The 26,807-nt window shown below is 33.1% G+C and overlaps 1 protein-coding gene across 3 annotated transcripts in view; it reads left to right on the top strand.

Moving 5' to 3' along the window:
* Nucleotides 1-26,807, top strand: part of FNIP1 (folliculin interacting protein 1) — a 111,723-nt gene that overhangs the window by 60,755 nt on the left and 24,161 nt on the right. For 2 of the 3 annotated variants that reach the window (XM_010971576.3, XM_045507763.2), the window contains exons 4-11: nucleotides 1,842-1,942; nucleotides 2,108-2,182; nucleotides 3,126-3,217; nucleotides 8,496-8,579; nucleotides 9,758-9,829; nucleotides 12,499-12,634; nucleotides 14,667-14,868; nucleotides 18,569-18,654. In XM_010971576.3, the coding sequence (XP_010969878.2) occupies nucleotides 1,842-1,942; nucleotides 2,108-2,182; nucleotides 3,126-3,217; nucleotides 8,496-8,579; nucleotides 9,758-9,829; nucleotides 12,499-12,634; nucleotides 14,667-14,868; nucleotides 18,569-18,654 (848 nt within the window). The remainder of the gene's footprint in view (nucleotides 1-1,841; nucleotides 1,943-2,107; nucleotides 2,183-3,125; nucleotides 3,218-8,495; nucleotides 8,580-9,757; nucleotides 9,830-12,498; nucleotides 12,635-14,666; nucleotides 14,869-18,568; nucleotides 18,655-26,807) is intronic. The other variant, XM_010971577.3, reaches the window with a different exon arrangement.

The raw sequence follows: 26,807 nt of genomic DNA, 5'->3' as shown, positions 1-26,807 counted from the left end.
CAATTAGATACACTGTAAAAAAAAAATGAACTTATAAAAGAAAGTTCTCATTCTGTCATTATCCAGAAGCAATTTAGGTTGCCAAGTAAGATTGGCATTATTGATCTTAAAAGAAAAACAGACTACTTCATTATTCAGAAAATTATTCTACTCTGTTTCTGAAATATTATCCTTAATACCTAAACTTCTATGCCTGGAAATAAAAATTTTGTCTTAACCAAGTCCCAAGAATAGATGAGTTGCTTCTTTTTAGTAACCTAGGTATATCAGAAGTGGTTTTTTTTCCTTAAAAAATAACTGGGCCTTTATTAAAACAAAATTAAGACTATAGCACTGAGATATAAAAAACAATATGTAAATGAATATATAAAAGAACTAATGTTAAAAATAGTTACGTATAATAAAATGGATTGCTATTTGAACATGTTCTTTTTAAGAAAGGTGACAAAATGTAAATATATAGATTTTTTTTTTAATCCAAGGCGGGCAGTAAACAAGCACAAGAGTAGAAGAACCATGTTATAAAAAGAAAAATAGTATGTAGACGTATTCCCTGGCCTCCACTAGAAAATAGGTGTCCTCATCACTTTATTGTTATCTTCAGAAGAATCTTTCAAGTATTTTTAAAAAACTCCTAATTCTTGATTTTCTTTGATGGAATGGTTTAGTGAAATTTGTGCATAATCCTCATGTACTGTCTTAGATAGTTATTTAGGTCATCTTCCTTGTCAATTGTTTTGTTATGTAATTGTATCAGCTAGGACTTGCATTGGGACACCCTCTGAAACAGTGGCTTAAACAAATTAGGGATTATTTTCTTCATATAACAAGTCTGGAGGTAGGCCATCTAGGCATATATATGGGCTTCAAGATGGGCTTAGAGACCAAGGTTTCTTTATCTTTCTACTTAGCAAGAGTTAATGTGTACATACTTGTTGCCTTGTGGTCCTAATATGGCATCTCCATCTCCAAGGACACACTTACATCCCATTGACCAGGCCTGTGTTGCATGGATTTAAATGGATAGCTTTGGAAGCAGCCCCTCCAGCCATTGGTTTACTTCTTTGATATAGCGACTGACTAAATCTCTTTTTTCCCAAGGGAAACTCTGAAATGCAATCTTTTTTTTCAGTTGGGCACATTGCTTCCCTGAAACAAATTGAACTTCAAAAAATAAGGAATAAGACATTTAGTAGGTAACCAGTGGTAATTTACCACAGTATCTAAATAGTAACCAAATGGATGAGTTAATTTTTAGATTTTTTGACACTTAGGAGGACAATTAAACAATAATGGAAAGGAATAACTTTTTAATCAGAGTGCTTTGCAAATAAGACATTCTAATGTTTAAAACAAGTCCTTTTTTAAAAAAATGTAAAATACGTTCGAGTTACCCCATTTGTGAATGCCTTCTTTGCACAATAAGGGTGATAAAATCTGTTCTTCACGTTCAGTGGATTCTACTTCTTGTTATCTTTCCTGCAGAAGTATTGCATATGCATAAGATAGTTAAGAATGTTCATTTGAGCTTTATCTTTGTAGTAGCAAAAACCAGAAAGTGACTTAAATGCCCGTCAGTAAGGAGAACTTGCTTGATAAACTGTGGTATTTTCATACAGTAGAATACCGTGCAACTCTTAAAAGGAGTCTATGAATAACCATGTGGTTAGATCTGTAAGACATTGTGAAATGAAGAAAGCAAGCTGCAGAACAGTGTATACAATGTAGAATCACTTAAAAAACATACAGAATAACTAGAGCAAAGGAACTTTTGATAAAAATCAGTATTTGAAATAGGTTTTAAATTCTGCAGTTTTGTTAATGTTATGCTTATTGTTTAGGGTTCTCGGTGCTCTTCTGATGCCAATATGCTTGGAGAGATGATGTTTGGCTCGGTAGCAATGAGCTACAAAGGATCCACCTTAAAAATTCATCAGATCCGGTGAGGGATTTTCTGATTTTTGTTATTGAATTCATTTTAGGATATTTAGTTTTTATGGCTATTGTATCTATACTGTGACATCTCTGAGTTATACTTTATGATAAATTGAAAAGGCTCTTGTACATTAGTTTTGATCTCTCTCTGTCCCTCTCTTTTTCTTCATAGTTCTCCTCCACAGCTTATGCTCAGCAAAGTTTTTACTGCACGGACTGGCAGCAGTATCTGTGGAAGTCTCAATACGTAAGTAGTTATGGATGAAAGGAGAAATGAACTATTTAACATTTGCACAGTATGAAAATGAATACACTGCTCTCAGGATTGCAGCATAAATTCAGATTTTCTTCTGTCCCTTAAGTTTGAAAGTTTATGGAGGCTAGATTTTTTTCTCCCCAGCTTCATTGAGATATGATTGACATATACCATTGTGTAAGTTTAAAGTGTTTAGTGTGTTGATTTGATATATTTATATATTGCAAAATGATTACTGCCATAGCCTTTGCTAATCTCACCATCTTGTCACATAATTACCATTTCCTTTTTGTGGTGAGAACATTTAAAATGTACTTTCTTAGCAACTTTTAAGTATACAGTACAGTATTATTATTTATAATTAGCTTACTGTACATTAGATACCCAGAACTTGTTAATCTTATAACTGAAAGTTTGTACGCTAGGACCATTATGTCTCCATTTCCCCCACTCCCATTCCCTGGTAACCACCACTTGGCTCTCTGTTTCTCTGAATTCAGCTTTTCTTAGATTCCACGTATAAGTGATATTATATGGTGTTTGTCTTTCTCTTTCTGAATTATTTCACTTAGTATAATGCCCTCAGGTTCCATCCATGTTGTTGCAAATCGCAGGATTTCCCTTTTTTTCGTGGCTGAATAGCATTCTGTTGTCTATAAATGCGACAGTCTTTTTTATCCATTCATCTGTTGACAGACATTTGGATGTGACTGTATTCTAATAAACCTTTATAAAAACAGGTAGCAGGTTGAATTTAACATTCAGACTGTAGTTTGCCAACCTCTGATTTAAATGATTAGTTGGTTTAATAGTACTAATAGAGAAACTTAAAACTTGAAGTGTTTTGCATTTAAAATTTTGTTGAGATATACAAAGAATTGCTATTAAGAGCATAAAGTGAATTTGGAATTTATTTTTATCTCCTCCCCTCTAGGCTGCAGGACAGTCTTGAATTCATCAATCAGGACAACAGTACATTAAAGGCTGACAATAACACAGTTATTAATGGACTACTTGGAAATATAGGTAAATTGATTTTATAAGTTTTTTAAATGTTCTTAATAACTTAGATCTGTTAGAAGACCAAAGAATTTAAAATACTAGAAGTATAAAAGGGATTTAAATTGCAGGTATGTGTAATACTTGTGTTATTTGAAAAATATAATTTTCATATATCTGAACATTTATTTTGTATCTGTAACGATTGAACTGCTGAAGAAATACCTAATTTGGTTTTTATTTTTAATTTTGATGCATCTTTGGAAGGCACTTTTGTTGATATAAAAAGCTCTTACTACCTCTCTTGACTATTTCAGCTGAGGAAGACCAGTATTAAACTTTCTCCCTCTCTCTTCTCTAATCATAAAAGTAATTTTAAAATGGTGCTCATTTTTGTGACCTATAATTCAGATGAGCACATATTCAAATTTGGTATTCCTTAAAATGTTTATTAAAAAACTTACTTAGTAATTTTGTTAGTTTATTGTTTTTGTTACTTCAGTTTAACATTTTAAAGTGACAAACTATTTCTGAAGTTTCTGGTCCTTTGTTTTATCATAGAAAGATTAACTAAATTGCTGCTGACTGTATTTCCAGGAATGGTAGTGTGTCAGAGTGTGGACAGCAGTCAAAATAGGATAAATATTCTGCTCACATTCTTGTTTAGTGAAAATTTTTATTTGTAATTAATTTTAATAACTAAATATTAAATATTTTAGTAGAAAACAGTTTTTCCCCCACCTTTAACAGTATAGCATTCTAATGTTTTTTATAATTCATGTTTATTCAAATAGCAACCATTTATTAAATACCTACCGTGGGCTAGTTACAGTGTCAGCCATGTACTTTAGAAAGTGTGCATTTTATAGAAAAATGGAAGTTTTGCTTTTTCTTCTCATTTGATTAATTATTTCATTTGTTTTAATGAAATAAAAATGTGACAGAAATAACAATCTTTTTTCTTTATAATTTGGCACTTTTCTAAGCTAAAAGGACTTATTAAAAGCTATGTATTTTAATAGTAGAAATCTACGATCATATATAAAGGTAAAGTACACTACAGATGCTAAATATACCCCTCTTCTCTGTTCTAATATAGAATAGGAAAATAATGCATTTAACAAAGCACAGACTTCAAATAATGAAAGGCTTTTATTTGCACGTTCTTAATTGTGCATCAAGGATATTTGAGCACTCTACACTGGAATTTGACACATTGTAAAATGACTAACTCAATAAAAAATGTTAAAAAAAATAAAATGATAACAGTAAAAGAAAAAAAAAAGGATATTTGAGCACCATTTCTTACTTTCTTTAAATGAACCAGAAATAATTCCTGCCTCAGTTGATTTATAGTTAGTGAAAGTCAGACAAGTAACACAACACAGTATACAGCTGCAGCATACTGTAGTTAATTCTTGGACAATTTTAAAAGCATGATGTGATAGAAATGAGGAGGAGCGCCTAATTTAGTCTTGGCTTGTCAGAAGAGTCTTCCTTAAAGAAATGAGACATAAACTTGAAGAATTAGCCCGATGATTGGGGAAAGAAATGTTCTAGGAAAAAGCAATAGCATGTGCATAGACCTAAGGGCAAGAGTTCACTGAGTGTGGAAAGAAAGTGAATAAATCCATGTGGGTGGAGCACAGTGTGGATATGAGTAAAGAAAGTGAAAAGAAATAAAGAAATGAACAAGGGCCAGATCATGAACAACATTGTGGGCCCCACAATTCCATAAGGAATGTGGACTTATGCTTTGAGCAGTTGGGTACCAGTGAGGGTATGTTAGTTAGGGTCCTCCACCTGTTTTTTAACAGGTACTAAGACAGGGTTAAACATGCAGGGATTTTATTATGACTGTGAGAGAGATGAGAAAGAGAGCTGGGAAGGGTCGAGAAGGTCCTCAAATTGTGGTGCAAATCTGACCTTGAGTGAAAGAAGCAAAAGGTTGAGTGGACGTATCCCAGCCTGCCACGTGCTCCAGGGAAGGTTTGATAAGGCCATGGATGAATCTTTGAGTGAAGATTGGTTGTCAGAAGTGACCCATGTCTTGCCAGAATGGACCAGCTTGTCTTACTATACCTGCTGTGTTCAGTCATTGGCTAGGAGCAGCTTATGGGATATGTGGCCTTGCACAAATTTGGCAGTGAATTTAAGTACACAGCAGCTGGGGCACTTGGTCATTTGCAGATCTTATAGCTGGAGAGTTTTGTGATGCTTTCTCAAGGCCACCACAAAGAAGTTTTTCAAAACATAGAAACACGATCAGATCAGATTTGTATCTGCCAAAGAACATTCTAATTACATGAGCCAGTGGGATTGAGGAAAGATCCACATTAGAAGGCTGCTTATGATGATCGAAATGACAGATAATGGGGACCTAGAGTAAGATTGGGTCAGTGAGAATAAAGAGTTGTTGAGAGAAATAGAGTGAACAGGACTTGGCAATTAGAAGAGGTGAGGGGAAAGTGTGAATCAAGGGTGGCACTTAGCTATCTGGTTGTGTAATTGCATGGATATTGGTTCCATTCACTGGTAGAAACATAAGAAATGGAGAACTGTTGATTTTAGGTTTAGCCATGTTGAATTAGAAGTACTGGTAGGATATCAAGTGAAGATACCCATTATACTTAGGGAGATAGATGTATTGTGGTGGTAGCTGCTATAACATTAAAGTTAATGAATGTATAATAATTTGGAAACAATAAGAGGTTTTTTTCTCACTCATGTGAAGTCCAAAAGGGTGTTACTCATTGATAAGCAGTTTTCCTTAAAGCGGTGTTTTAGAGGTCCAGTTTCTTTCCTTCTTGGAGTTCTACCTTTTAAGCATGCAGACTCCAAGGCTGTGCTCAGCTGCACCAAGCCAGTGGAAAGGGATTGCATATATCCACTTCAAAACCACCTCAGCTTGAAAGTGATAACACTTTTGTTCACATTCCATTGTTGGTAACTAATCCTATGGCTTCACCTATGTATAAGGAAATTTGAGAAATACAGTCCCTAGCAGGGTCGCGGCTTCTGAGAGACTGCTTCATACTATGAAAGGGAGAGCACAATTATTTTTTAGATTAGTAGCTGTTTCTACTATGAATTTGAGAATTATTAGCATACAAATGATAATCTAAAGTAAAGAATTAATGAGAAGGAAATATTGTTGAGGATGGGATCCTGGGGAATGCTACCTTTAAAGAAGTAGAGGAAGAGAAGCATGTAAAGGAGCCTGAGGGGGAAAAAAAAACTTAGAATGTGTTATGAGAACTGAGGGAGAAAAATTCAAAGTGTAATGTAATCAGCATCAAATATGATGTAAGGTAATATAAGATAGTATGGACTGCACTAGGCAGCAGGAAGGCTTTTGGTGGCCTATGTGAGCAGTTTCAGAGGGGAGAATAGAAGCTAGAGTTGAGGAAAGACTCAGAGGTTAGTCTTTTTTCCAAGATGTAAGCAGTGGTCCTCAAACTTTTTGATCTCAGGACCCCTTTACACACAGAAATTACTGAAGACCACAGAGAGTTTTTGTGTATGTAGGTTACATTTGTTGATATATACTCCATTAGTAATTAACATTCAGAAAATTTAAGAAGTATTTACTATTTCATTACAAAATAACACTAATGACCCCTTTCATGTTAATATAAATAACATATGTTTTGAAATAACTATTTTCTAAGAGAGAAAAACTTAGAAGAGTGGCATTGCTTTATAGTTTTGCAGATCTTTTTAATGTCTGACTTTATAGAAAACAGCTGGGTTCTCATATTTGCTTCTGCTTTCAGTCTCTTATAATATGTTGTTTTGGTTGAAGTGTGTTAAGAAACCTAGTCTTACATAGATACATAGATAGAAAAGCAACATCCTCACAGACCCCCTGAAAGGGTTGCCTTGCACCACATTTTAAGAACTACTGAACTATAGAATTAGATATACGGGGAAAAAGTCGAAGAGTTCTGACTGCATTTAAATGTTGATGGAAAAGAAAGTTATAAAGGAGGTTAAGGTTTGAGATAGAGGTGATATTGGTAAAGTAAGATTTTTGAAGGTTAGAGGTAGAGGTGATACTGCTAAAGTGAGTTTTTGGCTGACTTAGAATTAGCTTTGGAAGGGAGGAAGGGCGGGACTTCATGGGATTTTTCACTAAGTCCCTGCACTTAGAGAGGCTCAACTAATGTTACGTGTTGTGACTGTTCAGGTAGGAGGAAGGCAAGGATGGGTAAGAATTAAGTCTGGAGATAGCGTGGTAGGAAAAGGAGAGTTCCCATTTGGTGAATTTTCTCTACATACATATACATATGCATACTGTAGGAGACAAAGTCACACGCTGAGAATAAGGAAGGGGTGGTAGAGAAGTTTAAAGAGAGCAGATAAATTTTGAAGTATCTAGGAAAAATTGAAGAAAGAGAGCTGAGCAAAGAAACATGGAAGGATTACTGCACATATATTATAATTATAGAAACTCTTGTTATAGAAAAATATCTACTCGCAATTTGAAAAATACATTTGTCACTTTTTTAAAACAGAAAAGCCCCTATTTAGGCCATTTTGATTAAGCATAATTAACAGGTAACTGAGCTGCTTGCTTCCAGGCTGTAATGTTACCCTCTCTGGGTCTTCAGACTCTTCTCTTGGTCAAGTGTGTGGCAACCACTTCTCTTGGACAGCTGGAAGTCTCGCCCTGACGGGCTGCACTAGCATTTCTGCTTCCACAGTGGCTGACCCTTGTTCTAGGAACTTTGGTTTCTTCCATTACTTTGTAAATTATCACTAGTTTAGAAAAACCCATTACATACTTACTTGTCAGTAGATCCTCTTTTCTCTATTTGCTCTTTGTTTTATGTTGTGTTCTGTTTTTCCAGCCAGGTGCTTAGGTGGTTTTCTTCTTACTGAAGACTACTGTAATCTGTAAACTGACTTTTTAAAAGATAAATTTATTTGACAAATGTCAAATTATATAGATAACATTACTGTGCTTTTTTGAGTCTTTAAAAACATTATTTTAGATTTAGAAAGGATTGAACGTTGAAAATAATATTTACCTTGTATAGTGAAAGCTTATTTTTATTGTTATATATGAATTTATTATTAAATAGGCGTGAAATTGTTATGTTTGATATAGGCCATGACCAGAGGGAAACCATCATGTTTCAAAAATGGGAACCCTGCTTAAATTATTCTTACTTAGTTTAAAAGTTTCCGTCCATATCTGTTGGTCTGCTTTTTTGCTGCCTTAGCTCACCTTTTATTCCTGACCCATTTTGGCTTCTCTAACAGCCTTCTTTCATATGTATTTTGCGTTTTTGCTGTGTAGGTCTTTCACAGTTCTGCAGCCCCAGGCGGGCATTCTCTGAACAGGGTCCGCTCCGCCTGATCAGGAGCGCCTCTTTCTTTGCAGGTTTGCCATGTGCTGTGTGGGTAGACTAGTCGGTGTGCCCCAGCGGCTCAAATCCATAGTAAAGCTGTGGAAACAAGAGAGTAGAGAAATGCAGTTGTGGAAGGTGTGGTTAAGAAAACACTGCTTAGGAAGTGTAAGAACTTACTATCTTTCTACTGAATATGTTCTTGAAGTTTTCAGAAACTAAGTTATCAGTTGAATTGACGTTTTTATGAAATTTCAGTTTGTCATTTCTTATCTCATTATGTAATAATGATTTTAACTTCAGAATTCTGAACCAAAATGAATTATGAATATTATCTCTTGTAATACTGGTTGGAGTTTCTAATGTGACAACTATCTTGTTTCCATGGCTGAGTAGCTTTTGTATCATAGTTCATCAATTGCAGAAAAATCCTCTTACTGTAAAACTTCTGATCTACACTATTCCATAAGAATGATTTCTCTTGGAGCTAAGATTTAGATGAACAAGCACCATTATGTTCTGTAAAAGTCATATATGAATATGTTTGTTTATATCATTAAAATATGGGTTATGGAGTGTGTTCATGGCTTATTTATCCAGAAGTTGTATCCAACTTCTTATTTTAATTAGTACTTATTATCCTTACAAATATGAGATATAAGCAATGCATATATATTATAGAAAATTGGAAAATAGGAAAAATAGGCAAAAAATATATTATCTATCTTATCAGCCAGAAATAGCTTCCTTTAAAAAAAACAAAATTGAGATTATACTGTTTAGTTTACTTAAAACTTTTAAGCATATATTTCTATAGGCAGAATAGTATCATATACCATCTTATACCAGTCACTTAGTCCCAGCAACCATCATTCTTACTGGTCAGTAGCTTTTTCTTTTTTCATTTACTGGTATATTATGAATATCTTCCTATATCATCGAATATGCTTCTAAAATACTTATTTTAGTCATACCTTGCTTCTTTAGATATTATATCATAGATTATTTTCATATTGTATGTCAAATCATCAGATAGATCTTAAAGCTTGTTCAACTGAGTAATAGCTCTTGGTGTTGGGTTTGTGCCATGCTATTGAAAAAATAAAGGAATGCAATGAGATGAGCATGATTTAATTTGCTATTTAAAAGGAACAACATCAACCTGAATAGCACTGATAAATTTTATAAGTCACAGTTTTGTCTTGATTCACAGTTCACAGCAACCCAATGGACATGCCTGGAAGAGAGCTGAATGAGGACAGAGACAGCGGCATAGCACGCTCTGGTAATGACAGGTTCATGTATTAATCCAATTTTTGATGAGATCGCTCAGCTGTCATTGATTTCCTTTTTTCCTTTGCCTTTTGCGCTCAATTTTATGTACACAGTTTATTAGTATTGATATTAGGCTTACAAGAGAATTGTAGAAACAGCAGAGATAAATATTTTAAATTAAAATTTTTTGTGTTGAATATTAAATGTGCCTGGTGGAGCATGGCCTGGGTGGAATACATGCTGATTGAGGCTTAGCCAGCATAAGAAAATAGTATTGTTCAAGAGACTGCTTAGATAGCGTAGTAGGAAAAAACATGTTTGCTTATATCTGCTTTATGCTAACTAGAGTTTAACGTGTCAGACTGTCTCTTGCCCAGAAAAGTTTAGGCATTTTAAAGCAGTGTTACATGTATTTCTTTCAAATTAGGTTCTCTTCCAAAATTCGTCTGGCAAACTTTTATTGAAAAATGCTAGGGATTGAAAAAAAAAAAAAGCCCATATTCTGCCCTTAAAAGACACAGGTTCTACTGAGAGAATAGTCAAGAAAATCATCTGTTGTAGTTCACTGTGAAGTGTTCTGTGATAGACCTGTGCATAGAGGTTCAGATAAAGGGCTCCTAACTTAGTCTGGGCAAGGGGCAGGCTGTCAGGAATGCCTTACAGAGTTTTGATACTTCAGTTACATCTTTAGAAATAAATGGGAGTTATCCAGGCAAAGGCATGGGGGAAGGACATTTCAATTAAAAGGAGAAGTGTTTATCAGGATCCAGAAATCAGCATAAGAGAAAGGAGTAATCTTAGGTTTGAATTATTGTTAGATTTGAGAAACTTTATCCACTGTGATTATGTACATGTGTTGTCATATTACATGGCTCTGCTATCTAAATTGTTTACAATTCAGTTTTAAGTGTAGATGAAAAGTTCAAACTTGCCAGATACTGTAATCACTAGGTATGTGTTAAGAAATGCAAGAAAAAATTTCAGATATGCTTGATCCACCCTAGAAAAAGGGTTAGCTATCTGGTTTTGAGGAACAAAAAATGAAAACCTCAGCGCCTGATTCTGATGGACAGCTAGAGTTGAGAATTATTACTCTAATATGAAAAATCTGCATCTTTCCAATAATCTCACCTTTCTTTTTCTAGTTGAGTTTGTTATTTTTGTTGTTAGGAACTAACCTAGAGTGTATTTCTTTTATACTCTTTGCATCTATGTAATCTAGAGATTTAGTTTTCTCTTCTGTGGCATGAATTTAATTCTCATTATTTTATCCAGGATTTCAGAAATGATAAATTAATATCTCTATAGTTCATTTTCTTCATCTGTAAATTGAAAGGTCTGGCTAGATTGAGCTATAAGACTTCTTGAAGGTATCAATTTTGTATATGCTGTTTAAGTTAATTGTGTATTTTCTTCTTTCTAATAGAGTTAGAAAAAATAGTTATTTTTAACCATAATTTAATAAAAATATAGCTCTTCCAAATTTACAGTAATACTTGATTTTTCACACAAGCATACCTAGATTAATTATACATGCTAAATCTGAGACCACAACATTTAATAATACTAATTAATAAAATGTGGTCTTTTCAATAAAGTGGTCTAGAATTAATTCATTGCTGACCTAGATGTTTGCCTGGCACATAAAGCTCTCCCCTTTATCATTGAATTTGTCATAGATAATTCAAATGAACAGATTCTCATAATGATGGTCTCTTAGCTTTCAGTTCTGGTGTCTAAAATAATACATCATCTGGCAAGTGTCTTTTTATAGGTGATAATTATACTTCCCTTTTTGGCTACTTTACAAAATTTCAGTATGTGTTTATAATGATGAAGATGGGAATCTAAAATATTTCTAAATAAAAGTAAGCCCTTGATGTCTTTTCCTCTTTAGATTCAGGGGGGAGATGTAGAGGATCTCCAGCCCAAGGAAAAATAAAGAGTTGTAGCTTTTGACACCCTAGGCAAGAAACAGAGATTTTGGGTTGTAAAGCAGAGCTTTGAGAAGAGAGTAATATCTATACTTAGGGGATTGCAGCAATTATAATCAGAGTGGACTCAATTGGAATGTGTCTGTCATTCCTTAGAATGCTCCAGAGAGCAATCTGTAGTATTTACCCTTTTTGGGGGGGGGGGGGAGCTTGATAGGTATAGTCATAACTCTTACTAAAAAAGTGGCCAAGCCTTCAGAGGTGACTACCTATGCACATGTGATCCATGAGTACTTAAATGACGTCTTCAAATGGCATTCAAACTCTTATTTTCACATATAGCTTTTGTTCCTAAAATCCAACTGCTGCATTAAAATTGAATTGCATCATATTTCCTTTAAATTAAGGACTAAGGATTCAGCTAAGCTAGGAAACAGTCTCATGGGCAAACAGATAATACTTTATTTCAAAGTAGCATTTTCTTCTGGGGTAGGGGTGCAAGGCTAAGGATGTCAAAAGGGGATTGTATCAGAATTGCTTGCCAACACACTTTTAATGTGTGATTTTTTGGGGGGACCTTGCTCCAACAATGATGTGATTTTTAAAATGGAAATTTTGGAGCTTCATGAAGCAAATTGGAAAACTTGAGTAACCACTCTTAAATTTGTTACAGAGAAATTTGTCCTTATGTTTAGTTATTATTGTCGTCCTATTCATTGTACTTGTTCTTATTCTGACTTGACAGCATCTCTTAGCAGCTTGCTTATTACACCGTTTCCCTCTCCAAACTCCTCACTTACCCGAAGTTGTGCCAGCAGTTACCAGCGACGATGGCGACGTAGCCAAACAACAAGTTTGGAGAATGGGGTATTTCCTAGATGGTAAGTTGGAACCTTCAGTTTACAACAAAGTTGAGTAGTTCCTTAAACACAATTTTGTATGTCAAGAGCCTGGGCTTGTATTTTGTATATTTTAAGTCTGGAACTGGAAACTTCAAAAATGTATTACATTTTAAAAATTTGTGGTAAATTATGCATAGCATCGAATTTACCATTTTAACCATTATTAGCTATACAGTTCAGTGTCATTAAGTATTGTCACATGGTTGTGCTGCCATACCGTTCATGTCCAGAATGCTTTTTCTTCCTAAACTGAACCTCTGTATGCGTTAAACAATAATTCCCCAGTTCTCTCTCTCCTTATCCCCTGGCAACTACTAGTCTGTTTTTTTCCTCTATATATTTGACTTTTCTACATACCTCAGATAAATGGACTCATAAAATATTTGTCCTTTTATATCTGCTTTATTTCACTTAGCATGCCTTCAAGGTTCATCCATGTTGTAATATGTATCAAAATTTCATTCTTTTTTTCCATTGTATATACATACCACATTTTGTTTATACATTCATCTGTCTATGGACATTTGGGTTCCTTCCACCTTTTGGCTATTATGAATAATGCTGATATAAACATGGGTGTACAAATACCTTTCAGGTCCCTTCTTCAAATTCTTTTGGGTATATTCCCAGAAGTGAAATTTCTGGATCACACTGTAATTCTAGTGTAAGTTTTTGAGGAATCACTGTGCTTTTCTCCACAGCGACTACACCATTTTTGCTTACATTTCTTCTAGAAATACACAAGAATTCTAATTTCTTCACATTGTCAACAGTAGTTGTTTTCTGTTTTTTTTTTGGTTTCTTGTTTTTGTTTTTTTTTTTTTTACATAATAACCATCTTTATGTGTGTGAATTGGTATCTCATGGTTTTGATATGCATTTCCCTATGGCTAGTGATGTTGAGCATATTTTCACATGCTTATTGGCCATGTGTATGTCGTCTTTGGAGAAATGTCTATACAAGTGTTTTTCCCAATTTTTTAATCAAGTGGTTTGTTGTTGTTGAATTGTAGGAGTTCTTTATATATTTCTGAGTATCAATCCCTTATCAGACATATGCTTTGCAAATATTTTATCCCATTCCATGGGTTGCCTTTTTATCCTGTGGACAGTGTCTTTTGATGCACAACTGTTCTTAAGTTTTGTGTAGCCCAGTTTATCTACTTTTTGTTGTTGTTGCCTGTGCTTTTGGTGTCATAGCCAAGAAATCATTGCCAAATCCAATGTCATGAAGCTTTTACCCTGTTTTTTGCTAGGGGTTTTTATAGTTTTAACTCTTCTGTTTTGGTCTTTGATGTATATACTGCATGTTTTGATATTCCTGATTCCTGATATTCCTGATTCCTGTTTTGTTTTTTTTTTTTTTTGGCCACTTAATTCATTCTTTTTTTGGGGGGGGGGTAGGGGAAGTAATTAGGCTTATTTATAGGTTGATTTATTTATTCTTAGAGAAGGTACTGAGGATTGAACCCAGGACCTCATGCATGCTAAGCATGCACTCTACCACTTGAGCTATACTCTCCCTGCCAAATTAATTCATTCTTGAAAGATCTTTTTTCAGTCTGTGTTAAGTTAAAAAAAAAATGATAAAGCTTCCTGTTTTCTTCTTTACTCCCTTTATTCTTTCATCTTTGATTTCACTCCTGGAATCAAAAGGAGAGATAAGTAGATTCTAGAACAGTGTAGGGATTATATGAGACCTCACCTATTAACCTGATTCAGGCTCTTTTAAGTTGGTTATACATTGGGATTATCTACTTTTTTAGCAATTTATAATTGGACAAAAATGTTTCCAGTCTGATTCTATTAAAATTTCTTATAAAAATGTGAGCATAAAGGAGTAGCCAGTAGATTTTTCAGAGAGATACACAATTGATATGCATTTTTAGATTTACCTTTTAAAACACTGAAAGACCTTTTAGCTTACCTACATTTAGTTAGCAAGAAGGTTGAATTTGTGACTTCAATTATTTTTATAATTTTTTAAATTAAAAAAACATTTATTTTTAAGGTCTATAGAAGAAAGCTTTAATCTGTCAGATGAAAGCTGTGGCCCCAACCCAGGAATTGTGAGGAAAAAGAAGATTGCAATTGGGGTAATTTTTTCATTATCCAAAGATGAAGATGAAAGTAACAAATTCAATGAATTCTTTTTTTCACATTTTCCTCTCTTTGAAAGCCACATGAACAAATTAAAGAGTGCAATAGAACAGGTAAGCATAGTCATGTTTATGGTTTGTTTATATTTTTTATTTTCCTTGGCATCTTACTCTCTTGCTTAAACATCGTGTTTATTCATTAGGCAGAAAAATTAACAGGCTCTGTGCAGGTATCCTACAAAGTTAACTGGGAGATGCAAAGTAGACTTCAACTTTTTTAATGAGCTTACTGCCTAATAAAAGATCTAAGACTTATTCAATAAATAAGTATTTGAGGGCTTATAATGTGTCTTAAGACACTATCCTAGCAACTGAAGATAAAATGTGAAAAAAGCAACACTCCTGACCTCATGGGACAGCAAATAAACAAATTAATATATAAGATTTTAGATAGTAATAAGTGCTATGGAGAAAAATAAACCAGAGAAAGGTTTTTAAGGAATGCTGGATGGAAGGATTGCTAATTTTTGTAGGATAGTTAGGGAGGTTTCTGATAAAGTGACATTTGGTCCAGAGATACGGAGGGAGTTAGCTACAGCCATCTGAGAGAAGATTGTTCCAAGTAGGGGAAAGGAGCAAGCCTAATGCTTGAGCAACAGTAAGGAGGCCAAGGTGGCTGGGTTAGAAGTGGGACCAGATCCTCTAGGGCCTTATAGGATTCCATTGTAAGGGTACTGGCATTTATTCTTCAGAAGGATGGGAAACCGTTGGAGGGTTTTGAGCAGAGGAATGACATTATTTATGGGAATCACTCTTAACTGCTAGTACAGAATAGATTTCTAGGGACAAAAGTGGAGTTGTGGGATTAGTTTTAGGAAACTGTTGAAATAATTCAGGTGAGAGATGGTGTCTGCTCAAACCACTTTGGTGATGGAATTGGTGAGAAGTGGTTAAATTCTGGTTATATTTTGAAAATAGAGCTAATGAGATTAGCTGATGGACTGAATTGGGGTATAAGAGAAAAAGAACCATAGAGATTGACTGGAGATTTTTCATTTGAGCAGTAAGTAGGGTGGAATTGCCAATACTAAAATGGGAAAGCTACAGATAGAACGGATTTGGCGGAGGAAGAGGAACAGTTAGTTTGAGATGTGTCCTGGACATCTAAGTTGTTATGAGTCTAGAGTTTAGGGGAAAGGTCCAGGCGGACAGTCACCAGTGTATAGATGATATTTTAAACCATGAAACTGATTGAGGGAGAGAAGGGAGGACAGGAGATTCTAGGCCTGATTTGTGGAACACTTCAACAGTTAAAATTTGAGGAGTTGAGAGCTAGCAGAGGAGACTGAGAATTGGCCTTTCAGAATAGTAGGAGGAAAAGCAAGAGAGAGTACTTTTTGAGGTGAGCCAAGTGAAGAAAGTATTTTAAGAAGATAGGAGTTTTTGATCAGTTGTGTCAAATGCTGCTGATTATGTAATAAATTGATGTAAAGTAAGAAAATAATGAATATAAAATAGAACATAAGGATAACTAAAAAAGAAGAAAAAGCAAGGTTTTTTAGAAGTTCATTGGAAAGAAAAATGACTTCCTAATGGGAAGATGTTTCATTTGCACTGTGTCTTACAGGATGTATAAGCCTTTATAAACATAAAGCTTTGAAAATTGGAGATAGTAGGATAGCAAGAAAAACTGATAACCTTGCCACCCAAAGATTACTCATTAACATTTGCTGAAAGTTTTATCAAGGCCTTTTCTGTGCGTATTATATTTTTACTTAATTGGGATTGTGCTGGATCTGTATTGTTTGAATTATGTGCCTATTTTGAAAATGTCATCATTGTTAACATACATTTCTCATGTAATTATAAATGGCTCTTAATTATATTTTATAGTAGCTTTCCTTAATTTAAGTAATTTTTATATTAGGCCATTTCTGCTTTTTCACAATTATAGCTACACTATAGTTAACATCTTGATGAATTTTCCAGACTATATTTTAGAAGAGAATCCTGTGAATCAGTGGGTATTACTAAAGTTCTTAATCCCTGTGACAGTATGTGGAAGAGAAAGGATACAAAAAGGAGTAGTGAGAGGTATGGCTAGCAGAGTTAATGGGGACCGGGTCACAAAGAATCTAGAATGCTTGCCAGAAGTTTTGACTGCATTTTTAAGGCTGCCTTCCAATTGTGCTTTAAGAATATTATTTGACAGTATGTTTAAAAGAAACTAGTAAAAGAAACTAGAGATGCAAGGCTAATTAGAATGGTCCAGAAAGCAGAGGATAAATTTCAGTAACAGTGGTGCCTGAGGATTGTCTGCCTCTAGGGAATACACTTTATTATTCACATTAAATCTGTTAAAAGACGGATAGATCATTATGAGTATCTTTTTACTGAACAAATGAATAAAATCCATTTTCATTTACTTTTTTAAGAAGTTCAGTGCTGGTGACATTTTCTTCAGTTTGCTACTGTCTCTTTGGAAGTCTGTTGTTGCCAAAGTCAGTACATGTAATATTTAGCTAAGTGGCTGAACTGACATTTGAGTTACTGGAAGAGGTGTTTAAGCCTTGTATGAAATTTGAAATAGTCAGGCACTAGAGAACTCATTAAAGGTGACTTTTTAAATGTTTTAATGCTTTGATCATTGTGCAACCTAAAGTGCACGTTGCAGTGCTTATTTAGTTGCCTGAATGTTCAAGTGTAACATCTCATTTCTTACAAAAGTAGAAAGATAAAGCTGAATGAATGCTTTCATATAAATGAACAGAATTTAATTTTAAAAGGTCTACAGTTGTTAATTAATCATAGAATATAGTAAATACTGAACCATCCAAATAAGTTACCTTCTAGGGCCAATTTTCAAACTATCACTTATTTATTTATTTTTAATGAAAAGGTACAGGTTTTATTTCTGAGCACTGTTGGAATTATTTTGAAGTCTTTGCTACTTTTTGAGATGTATAACATAATTAAAAATTTTATTATTGGTGAAACTAAGGAAGAATACTGCTCAATTCTAGCTAAAGAATATTTACTTCTTTATAAATTTGGGAGTCTCGCAACAGTTTGTAAAAAACATAAAGTGTCACTTTTAACCTATGAAGCTTTTGGATGGTTGTGAACATGATTCTGGCCTGAAGTAGTCTAACCTTCTCTTAAATATATGTTAAAATTTTAAAAAATCAATTTGTAATTACGTAAGTAATGCAGAATTACATTCTCTTTGAAAAAGTCTTAAAAAATTGCAAAGTTCTTTCTAATCCTGATCCCCTTTTCATCTGCCTAAAAGCAGGGCTTCTCAAACTTGGCTAAATATGTTTTTAGGAAGGTAAAAATTACTTGTAACTTGTTATATCTTTCAGTAGAATCTTTTTATTGTAGATTTTAAAAAAGGATTTATTTAACAAAACTATTATCCATGAAATATGAGCAAAAACCAGGAGCTGCTATTTTTGAATTATCGCTGTATGTTGTTCTGTTTGGGGGGAAAAAAAAAGCAGTTTTGTGTAACCCAGAAACTGTCAACATCAGTTTCCTTGTGTGTTGACATTCTGTGGTTTGACAGTTACAATAGGAGGCTTAACATTTGAAAATTTTCAATTTTGTTATATTAATTAATGACTAAAGTTGCAAAGAAAAAGGAAAGAAAGCCACCATAGACACGTGTGGCTTCTTTATAACTATCTAGATAAGAATGGTAGTAGTGTCGTGGAAATATGTGACTTTGTCTTTCACATTTTTTTTTTGTTTGTTTTGTTTCCATATTTTGTCCATAATCAGTGTAAGAATTAACTATTTGGTTGCTTTCAAGGCTATGAAAATGAGCCGGAGATCAGCTGATGCCAGTCAGAGGAGTTTGGCATATAATCGAATAGTTGATGCCCTAAATGAATTCAGGTACATATTCTCCAGCTTTTCATAATATAGAGTTGTTTCACAGTGTGCACAGGAAGATTTATTTATTTTCTTTAACTTATCCTAATAAAAGTTTAATTCTTTAAATTTCTCTGTCTCATAGTCAAATCAGGGTGTAATTCAGTTGGCCAGTGGCCCCTGTGTTGCTAAATATCAAAAAATGCTTGGAATTCAGGCACATTTGGGAGCAGTCCATGGTATGGTTTTTAGCACTGGACAGTTACCTAAACAAATATGACCAGAAGAGACCCTTGTTTTAGCAGAAATGTGCTTTGTCCTTTCTTGGGCTTCTAGATATAAGGACTGGTTAAGTGTTGTTTAACCAGTAATAGTAATCACATGTTCTTAGATCTATGGAATACAAGGATACATGGATACAGGGAATAGGAACTTGATATTCCATATAGCTCTGTTGTTTAATCCTTTCTCTAGATATGGCAAAGCAAATAGTATTTCCTCTGACAGGATTTTCTAGCACAACAATACTTGTGCCTGAAGCTTTAGCAAGTGGTGTAATGGCACTCTAATTATGGCAAGGAAACATATTACGTGTGAACTTATGTTGGGAATTACACTACGTGACTGATGGGTGTCTCCCTCAAAGAGATTCATTTCAGGTTTACTTCATCCTCTCATCCTCTCGGTGTTTCCTCCTTTAGATTGGAGAAATAGTATAGCACATAGGGCAGGAACTCAGACGTGAGTATCTGACAGACCTTGTTCTAACCTGACTCTGCCTTTTCCCACCGCTGATGACCTTGGGCAGGTTTCTGTTAGCATTTTTGACCCTTAATTTTCTTGTGTACAGTCTGTAAACTCAATTTAGTAATAATCTAATAGATTGTTGTAAGGATAGAGTGAGGTAATATATGTAAAATACTTAACAGAATGCCTGACATCAATGACAGCACTATTTTCTATGACAAATATAACCTACAGCAGTGCTTCTCAAAAGTCATTCACAACTTACCTTTACAGTTTCGCCAAATCTGCATATCATTTATGCCATTTAAATTTGTTTCTCTTTGAAGTTGTGCTGTGCTCCAGAAATTGACGCAGCATTGTAAACTTACTAAATGTCAATAAATATATATAGATGAAAACAAAAAATCTAATGTTTCTCTTTAAATTGACACTCTTTTATAGCTAAATAAATATATTTCAAAATGAAACTATGTATCATTACCCTAAATGGAGAATCAATATCCTTTGCTATAATGAAGCTATAAAAATGAATGTATAATAATTAAAATTAAAAGTATGTATCTGCATACCACCTAAGGTATAGTATCATCAGTAGTCCATATACCTCACTTTTGTTCATTGGCTAATGGTGTGTGGTCCCTTATTGGGTCAGGGATCTTCTGGATTGTTTTTTTTTTTCTTTTTTAAATATGAACTATTATGTTTTGAAGCGAAAGCCTGTTTTAGCTTGTGATATTGCAGGATTGCTGTGGTGAAACTGTAGGCATGTCATATATATACTTTGTAACGGAGATGACTAAGGAGTGGTGTATTTAGTAAATTTGATAGTAAGAGAAAACTCATGTTTGTTTTCAGCTTTGCTCCTTTTTTATTTTTTATTTTTCTCATACTGTGTTAAACCACAGTGAAAATAAATCTGGTATTCTTTTTTAAACTTTCTCTCAAAAGGAGAGATTTCATTGCCTCAGCAATTTTCTAGAAACTTTGAATTTACAAAATAACTTATTTTCCTGATTCTAGAAGGTTTTTGTATAATTTTTAAGTTGGAATTACAGATAACTGTTAAATAGAAATTGTATGGTAAAAATAACCTTAATTGATATGGAATATTTTATCATATTTGTAGTTTCTTTAAATTGAAAAAGTTTACTTTATGGCTGTTGTGTAATATTATCTGTTACATTCAATTATTAAGAAAATTTGCTAGTCTTTCATCTTTTATTATACTTTTTAGGGTAAAAGACATTAAAAGTGACTATATATCTTGCTTTTTTATGCAGTAAACACAGTAGTTACTGAAAATGTAGAGAAAAACATATTAGAGAATTCAATTTCAGCTTATTTCACTTTTTGTCTTGGAAGGAAATAATTTGCACAGGTAAAAATTACATTAGAGATGATATTTCTGCCATATATGTATGTTAACATATTCACTTTAGATGTTTCCTAAGTTATCAAAAGAAGCATACTAGCAAATTGTACAGTATTTTAAAAGAATTTTATTGAGGTAAAAGAAAAATGTAACGTTAAATTTAACATCTTAACTATTTTTGAGTGTATAATTCAGTAGTGTTAAGTGTATTCACATTGTGTAACAAATCTCTTTAATTTTTTCAACTTGTAACATTAAGACTGTATACACTAAACACTAATTTAGTAACAGTATTTTTAATCAGTGTGTTTCTTTATTTCATTGGCATCTTCACTCTTAATTTATATGTGAATGATGTGCAAAGTTATTCATGATTTCATTTGTTTATACCTGTACCTTAAGAATTCAGGTTACCACATTTCAAGGTGCCGCTCGTGATTAAATCAAGTTTATATACACAAAAGTTTCTTTTAGATGAAGTGTAGGGAAAATAAAGTACATTTCCTTAATATTTCTGGAGGGAAATTTGAACAAATTTAATTAGCTCACTTTGACTGATTGGCTGTTTATTTTATCCACATAACGTCTCAATTTATATAGATGTCTGTGTGTTTCTCAGTTTACATAGATGTCTTTGTGTGTTTAATGTGAAAGCTCAAAATTTGATAGTTTTCTGAACACAAGGTGATAGAAGTAATTTTAATGTCAGAATATTTAAGATCAGAATTCCTTTGAAGTGTATTTTTTATATATAAATGTTAAGATACTTCTGCACGATTCAAGAGGTAAATTATACTGAGTTGCTTAAACCAAATGTTAATGATTTAGGCTGCATTAGATAAATTTCCTATCAGTTCATTTGATATTTCAGTAAGTGTCGTACAGTTAAAAAAAAAAAAAAAGGAAGGACACATTAGCATCAATATAAGTGCTTTTCTATTTTCTCAATGTTGAATAAAATTAACTGAGACCAGGTTAATTATAGGTGACAGAACTCCAGCCAGCACATTTTATTTGGCCTCTTTTTTTTTGACAAACATTTGAACCTCTAGACCATTAAGTCAGACAAACACTGTCTGGTTTGCCATAAGCTGTATCTCTCCTAGTTGTATTAACCCATGTATAATTTTGTACCTGCCTGGCCTCTGAGGATTATTAAAGTTTAGACTTCTGTTTTAGGGGTTGGTGATTTATATCCATTAATCTAGACCTCATTATCTTTTAGACTGTAAATTCAGTCTGATTCTCTTGCATTTTTCTGAAATTACCCATGTTTGTATCTCTGGAATCAGCCCCATACAGGCTGAATAATGAATAATCTTTATCTTTTCTTCTTGAGTTGGAAATGGGAGTGAAAGGCAACAAAACAAGCTGCCAGAAAAGTAGTAAATTCTGGGACATAGTTATCTATTATATCCTCTGTTTCTTGGCCACTCTGTATTATTAAAAGTATAAATTGCTTAATTTCACAAATTTTATGTATGTATATATAAAAATATATACATATGTAGATATATGTGTGTATATACACATTTAATTGGTAGACTTAATGCTAACAGTTTCAGATTACAGAAAAATTGACCGAACAGTTCAGAGAGTTTTTCATATAGCCCTCTCCCCTTAGTTTCACTGATTATTAACATATTGCACTAGGGTGGTATATTTGTTATAATTAGTGAACCAATATTGATATATTATTATTAACTAAAGTCCATAATCTACATTGAATTCCACTTTTTTATTGTACATTTGTATGGGTTTTGACAAATGCATAATGTTACGTGTCCACCATTACAGTATCAGACACGATAGTTTCACCATCGTAAAAATCTCCTGTGCTTCACTTATTCATTCTTTCTCCCTTCCTGCTAACACCCTGGCAACCACTGGCCATAGTATGTACCCTTTACAGACTGGTTCCTTGACTTAGCAATATGCAATTAAGTTCTTCTACGTCTTTTTGTGGCTTAATGGCTCACTTATTTTAAAAAACTCACTGTATTGTATCCCATTTTGTGGATATACTACAGTTTGTCCATTGACCTGTTGAAGAACATCTTGATTGCTTACAGCTTTTGGTGATTATGCATAGAGCTTTTCTAAACATTCATGTGTGGGGTTTTGTGTGGACTTAAGTTTTCAGTTCAACTGGGTAAATACCTAGGAGCATAACTGTTATAGATGATCACAAAAACTGTGTTTGGATTTGCAAGAAAGTGTCAAATATTCTTCTAAAGTGACTGTACCATCTTGCATTCCCACTAGCAGTTAAGAGTTTCTTTTGTTCCATATGCTTGTCAGCATTTTATATTGTGAGTTAAAAATTTTTTTTGTGCCATTCTAATAGATGTATAGTGATCTCATTGTTTCAATTTGCAGTTTCCTAATGACATAAGATGTTGAGCATCTTTTCAAATATTTATTTGCCATCTGTATATCTTTCTGGGTGAGGTATCTGTTCAGTCTTTTGCCCATTTTTAAATTGGCTTGTTGGTTTTCTTACTCAGTTTTTGATTTATTTTATGTATCGATCCTTTGTCAGATCTGTGTTTTGTGTATATTTTCTTTTAGTCTGTGGCCTGTCTTTTCATTCTCTTAGTATTTTTCACAGAGCAGAGTTTTAAATTTTATTAGAGTCCAACTTAACAATTTTTTTTCCTGAATAGTGCCTCTGGTGTTATATCTGAAAACTCATTACTAAACACAAGATTATTTAAATTTTGTCCTGTATTATGCTCTAGATGTTTTATGATTTTGCATTTAAATTTATGTCTATAATCCATTTTGAAATTTTTTGTGTGTGAAAGCTATAAGGTCTTTGTCTAGATCCATATTTTTGCATATGGGTGTCCACTTGTTCCAGCATCATTTGTTGAAGAGACTATCTTTATCTTTGCTCCATTGTATTGCTTTTGCTCCTTTGTCAAATACCAGTTAAGTTTATTTGTGGGGCTCTATTTTTGGTCTCTTTTGTTCTGTTGATCTACTGGTTCTGTTGATCTACTTGATCTGTTGATCTACAGTAGATCTTTTACCAGTATCATACTGTCTTGATTACTGTAGCTTTATAGTAAGTCTTGAAGTCAGATAATATGAGTCCTCCAACTTTTCTTTTCCTTCAGTGTTGTGTTGGCTGTTCTGGATTATTTGCCTCTCCAAACTTTAGAATCATTTTGTTGATATCCACAAAATAGTTTGCTGGGATTTTGACTGAGATTGAATTGAATCTGTAGATTAAATTGGGAAAAATTGGCATCTTAGCGATAGTGAGACTTTCTGACCATGAACATGAAATAATTTTCTATTTGTTTAGATAGATCTTCTTTGATTTTTTAATCTAAGTTTTGTAGTTTTCCTCTTATAGATTTTGTACGTTTTAAAAAGATTTATACCTAAATATTTAAGGGTGTTTTTTTTATTCACTAATATTAATGATACTGTGTTTATAATTTCAAATTTCAACTGTTCATTGATGGTATATAAGAAAGAAGTTGGCTTTTGTATATTAACCTTATATCCTGCAACCTTGCTGTAATTACTTATTAACTCCAGGAGTTTTTTGTTTTTTTGTTTTGTCACTTTCTTTAGATTTTCTACATAAGCAATCATGTCATCTGTGAATAAAGACAGGTTTATGTCTTCTTTCTTAATTTGTATACCTTTTATTTATTTTACTTGCCTTATAGCCTTAGCCAGAACTTCTAGTACAATGTAGAAAAACAGTGGTGATAGGGGATGTTCTTCCTTTGTACCAGATCTTAGTGGGAAATTTTCAAGTTTTTCATCATTGAGTAAGAGGTTAGATTTCTTTTGATACCCTTTATCAAGTTGAAGAAGTTCTCCCTTTATTCCTGGTTTGCTGAGAGTTATTAATTATTGGTTCAATTTTTGAAATATGTATAGGACTATTCAAGTTACCTCTTTTTTCTTAAGTGTAACTAGTTTTCTGTGTTTCAAGGAATTGGTCTGGTTCATCTAAGTCATCTAATTTGCAAGCCTAGAATTATTCATATTGTTTCTTAATTATCCTTTTAATGTCCATTGATCAGTAGTGATGGATTCCTCTTTCATTTTTTATGTTAGTAGTTTGTGTCATTTCTCTTTTTTCTTGATTATCTTGAATATAGAAGTTTATTGATTTTATTGATTATTGATCTTTTCAAAGAACTGGATTTTGTTTTGTTGATTTTTTTTTTTTTTTTTTTTTTGGTTGGGGGAGGTAATTAGGTTTATTTATTTTTAGAAAAGGTACTGGGAAATGAACCCAGGACCTCGTGTATGCTAAGCACGCACTCTGCCACTTGAGATATACCCTTCCCCCTTGTTGATTTTTAATCTATTGATTTTCTATATTTTATTTCAGTGATTTTCTATTTGTTTTATTTTATTTGCTTTAGTTTTATAGTTTATCTTTCTCTAGTTTCCTAAAGTTAAAGCTTAGATTATTGCCTTTAGAGCTTTCTTTTTCTTTCTTTCTTTCTTTCTTTCTTTCTTTCTTTCTTTCTTTCTTTCTTTCTTTCTTTCTTTCTTTTTCTAAAATCACATCTATTAAGTCAGTAAAATAGAAGATTCTAATTCCTGTAGTATTTAAGCTAGCTTCGATTTTTTTCTTTCTCTGTCTCTTTTTTTTTTTTTTTAACATTTTTTATTGAGTTATTCTTTTTTCTTTAATATATGCCTTTACTGCTATAAAGTTCCTTCCAAGGGCTACTTTTGCTGCATCCCACAAATTTTGTTAAGTTGAATTTTTATTTAATTCAAAATATTTTTAAATTTTTCATGAAATTTCTTCTTTGATCATATATTATGTAGAAGAGTATTGTTAAATCTCCAAGTACTTCAGGGTTTTCCACTTATTTTTCTTTCATTAATTTCTAGTTTAATTTCATTGTGGTCTGAGAGCATATATTGTATGATTTCTTTAAATTTCTTTTAAATTTGTTGACATGTGTTTTATGGTCCAGAATATGGTTTATTTTGGTGAATGTTCCATGTACCCTTGAGAAGAATGTATGTTCTTTTGTTTTGGGATGAAGTATTCCACAAATGTCAGATCTAGTTGACTGTTGGTACCGTTCAGCTCAAATGTATCCTTACTAAAAGGCTCAAACTTCCAGTCATAAGGTAAATAAGTTCTGGGGATGTAATATAGTATGGTGACTATAGTTAACAATACTGTATTGTATATTTGAAAGTTGCTAAGAGAGTAGATCTTAAAAATTCTCATTGTAAGAAAAAATTTTTTTATAACTTAGCAAAGTGATGTTAACTGAACTTATTGAGGTAATCATTTCACAATACATGCCTATATCAAATCATTAGACATTTTAAACTAATACAATATCATATGTCAATTATATCTCAATAAACTTGGAAAAAACCAAACTATTTCTTACTGATTTTCTGCCTGCTGGATATATCATTTTCTGATAGAGGAGTGTTGAAGTTTCTAACTGTGATACTGTATTTACCTGTTAGTTTTATTTTTCTTCCAGTTTTTATTGAGATACAATTGACATACAGCACTGTGTAACTTTAAGGTATTCAGGATAATGATCTCACTTACATACATCATGAAATGATTATCACAATAAGTTAGTGAACATCCATCATCTCATATAGATACAAAATTAAAGAAATAGAAAAAATTATTTTTCTTATGAAGAGAACTCTTAGGATTTACTCTCTTAACAACTTTCAAGAAATATTCAGCAGTGTTGATTGCATTTATCTTGTATGTTACCTCCCTAGTACTTATTTATCTTACAACTGGAAGTTTATATTCCCTCTCCCCACTCCTTGTCCCCTAGGCCTTTCAGTTTTGGCCTTACATATGTTGATTCTCTCTTGTTAATAAGTACATACATGTTAAGGGTTCTTATGTCTTCAGTCATTGCCAAGACACATGTCAAGGAGCCCACTCCTTATGTTTTCCTCTAATGTTATGGTTCAGGTCTTGTGTTCAAGCTTTTTAATCCATTTTGAGTTGATTTTTGTGTATGGTATAAGATGGCAGTCCAGTCATTCTTTTACATGTGGCTGCCTAGTTTTCCCAAAA

This window comes from Camelus bactrianus, chromosome 3, assembly GCF_048773025.1.
Source record: "Camelus bactrianus isolate YW-2024 breed Bactrian camel chromosome 3, ASM4877302v1, whole genome shotgun sequence".
Taxonomy (NCBI): domain Eukaryota; kingdom Metazoa; phylum Chordata; class Mammalia; order Artiodactyla; family Camelidae; genus Camelus; species Camelus bactrianus.
Note: the sequence above shows the minus strand (reverse complement) of the source record. Positions and strands in the feature narration are given on the sequence as shown.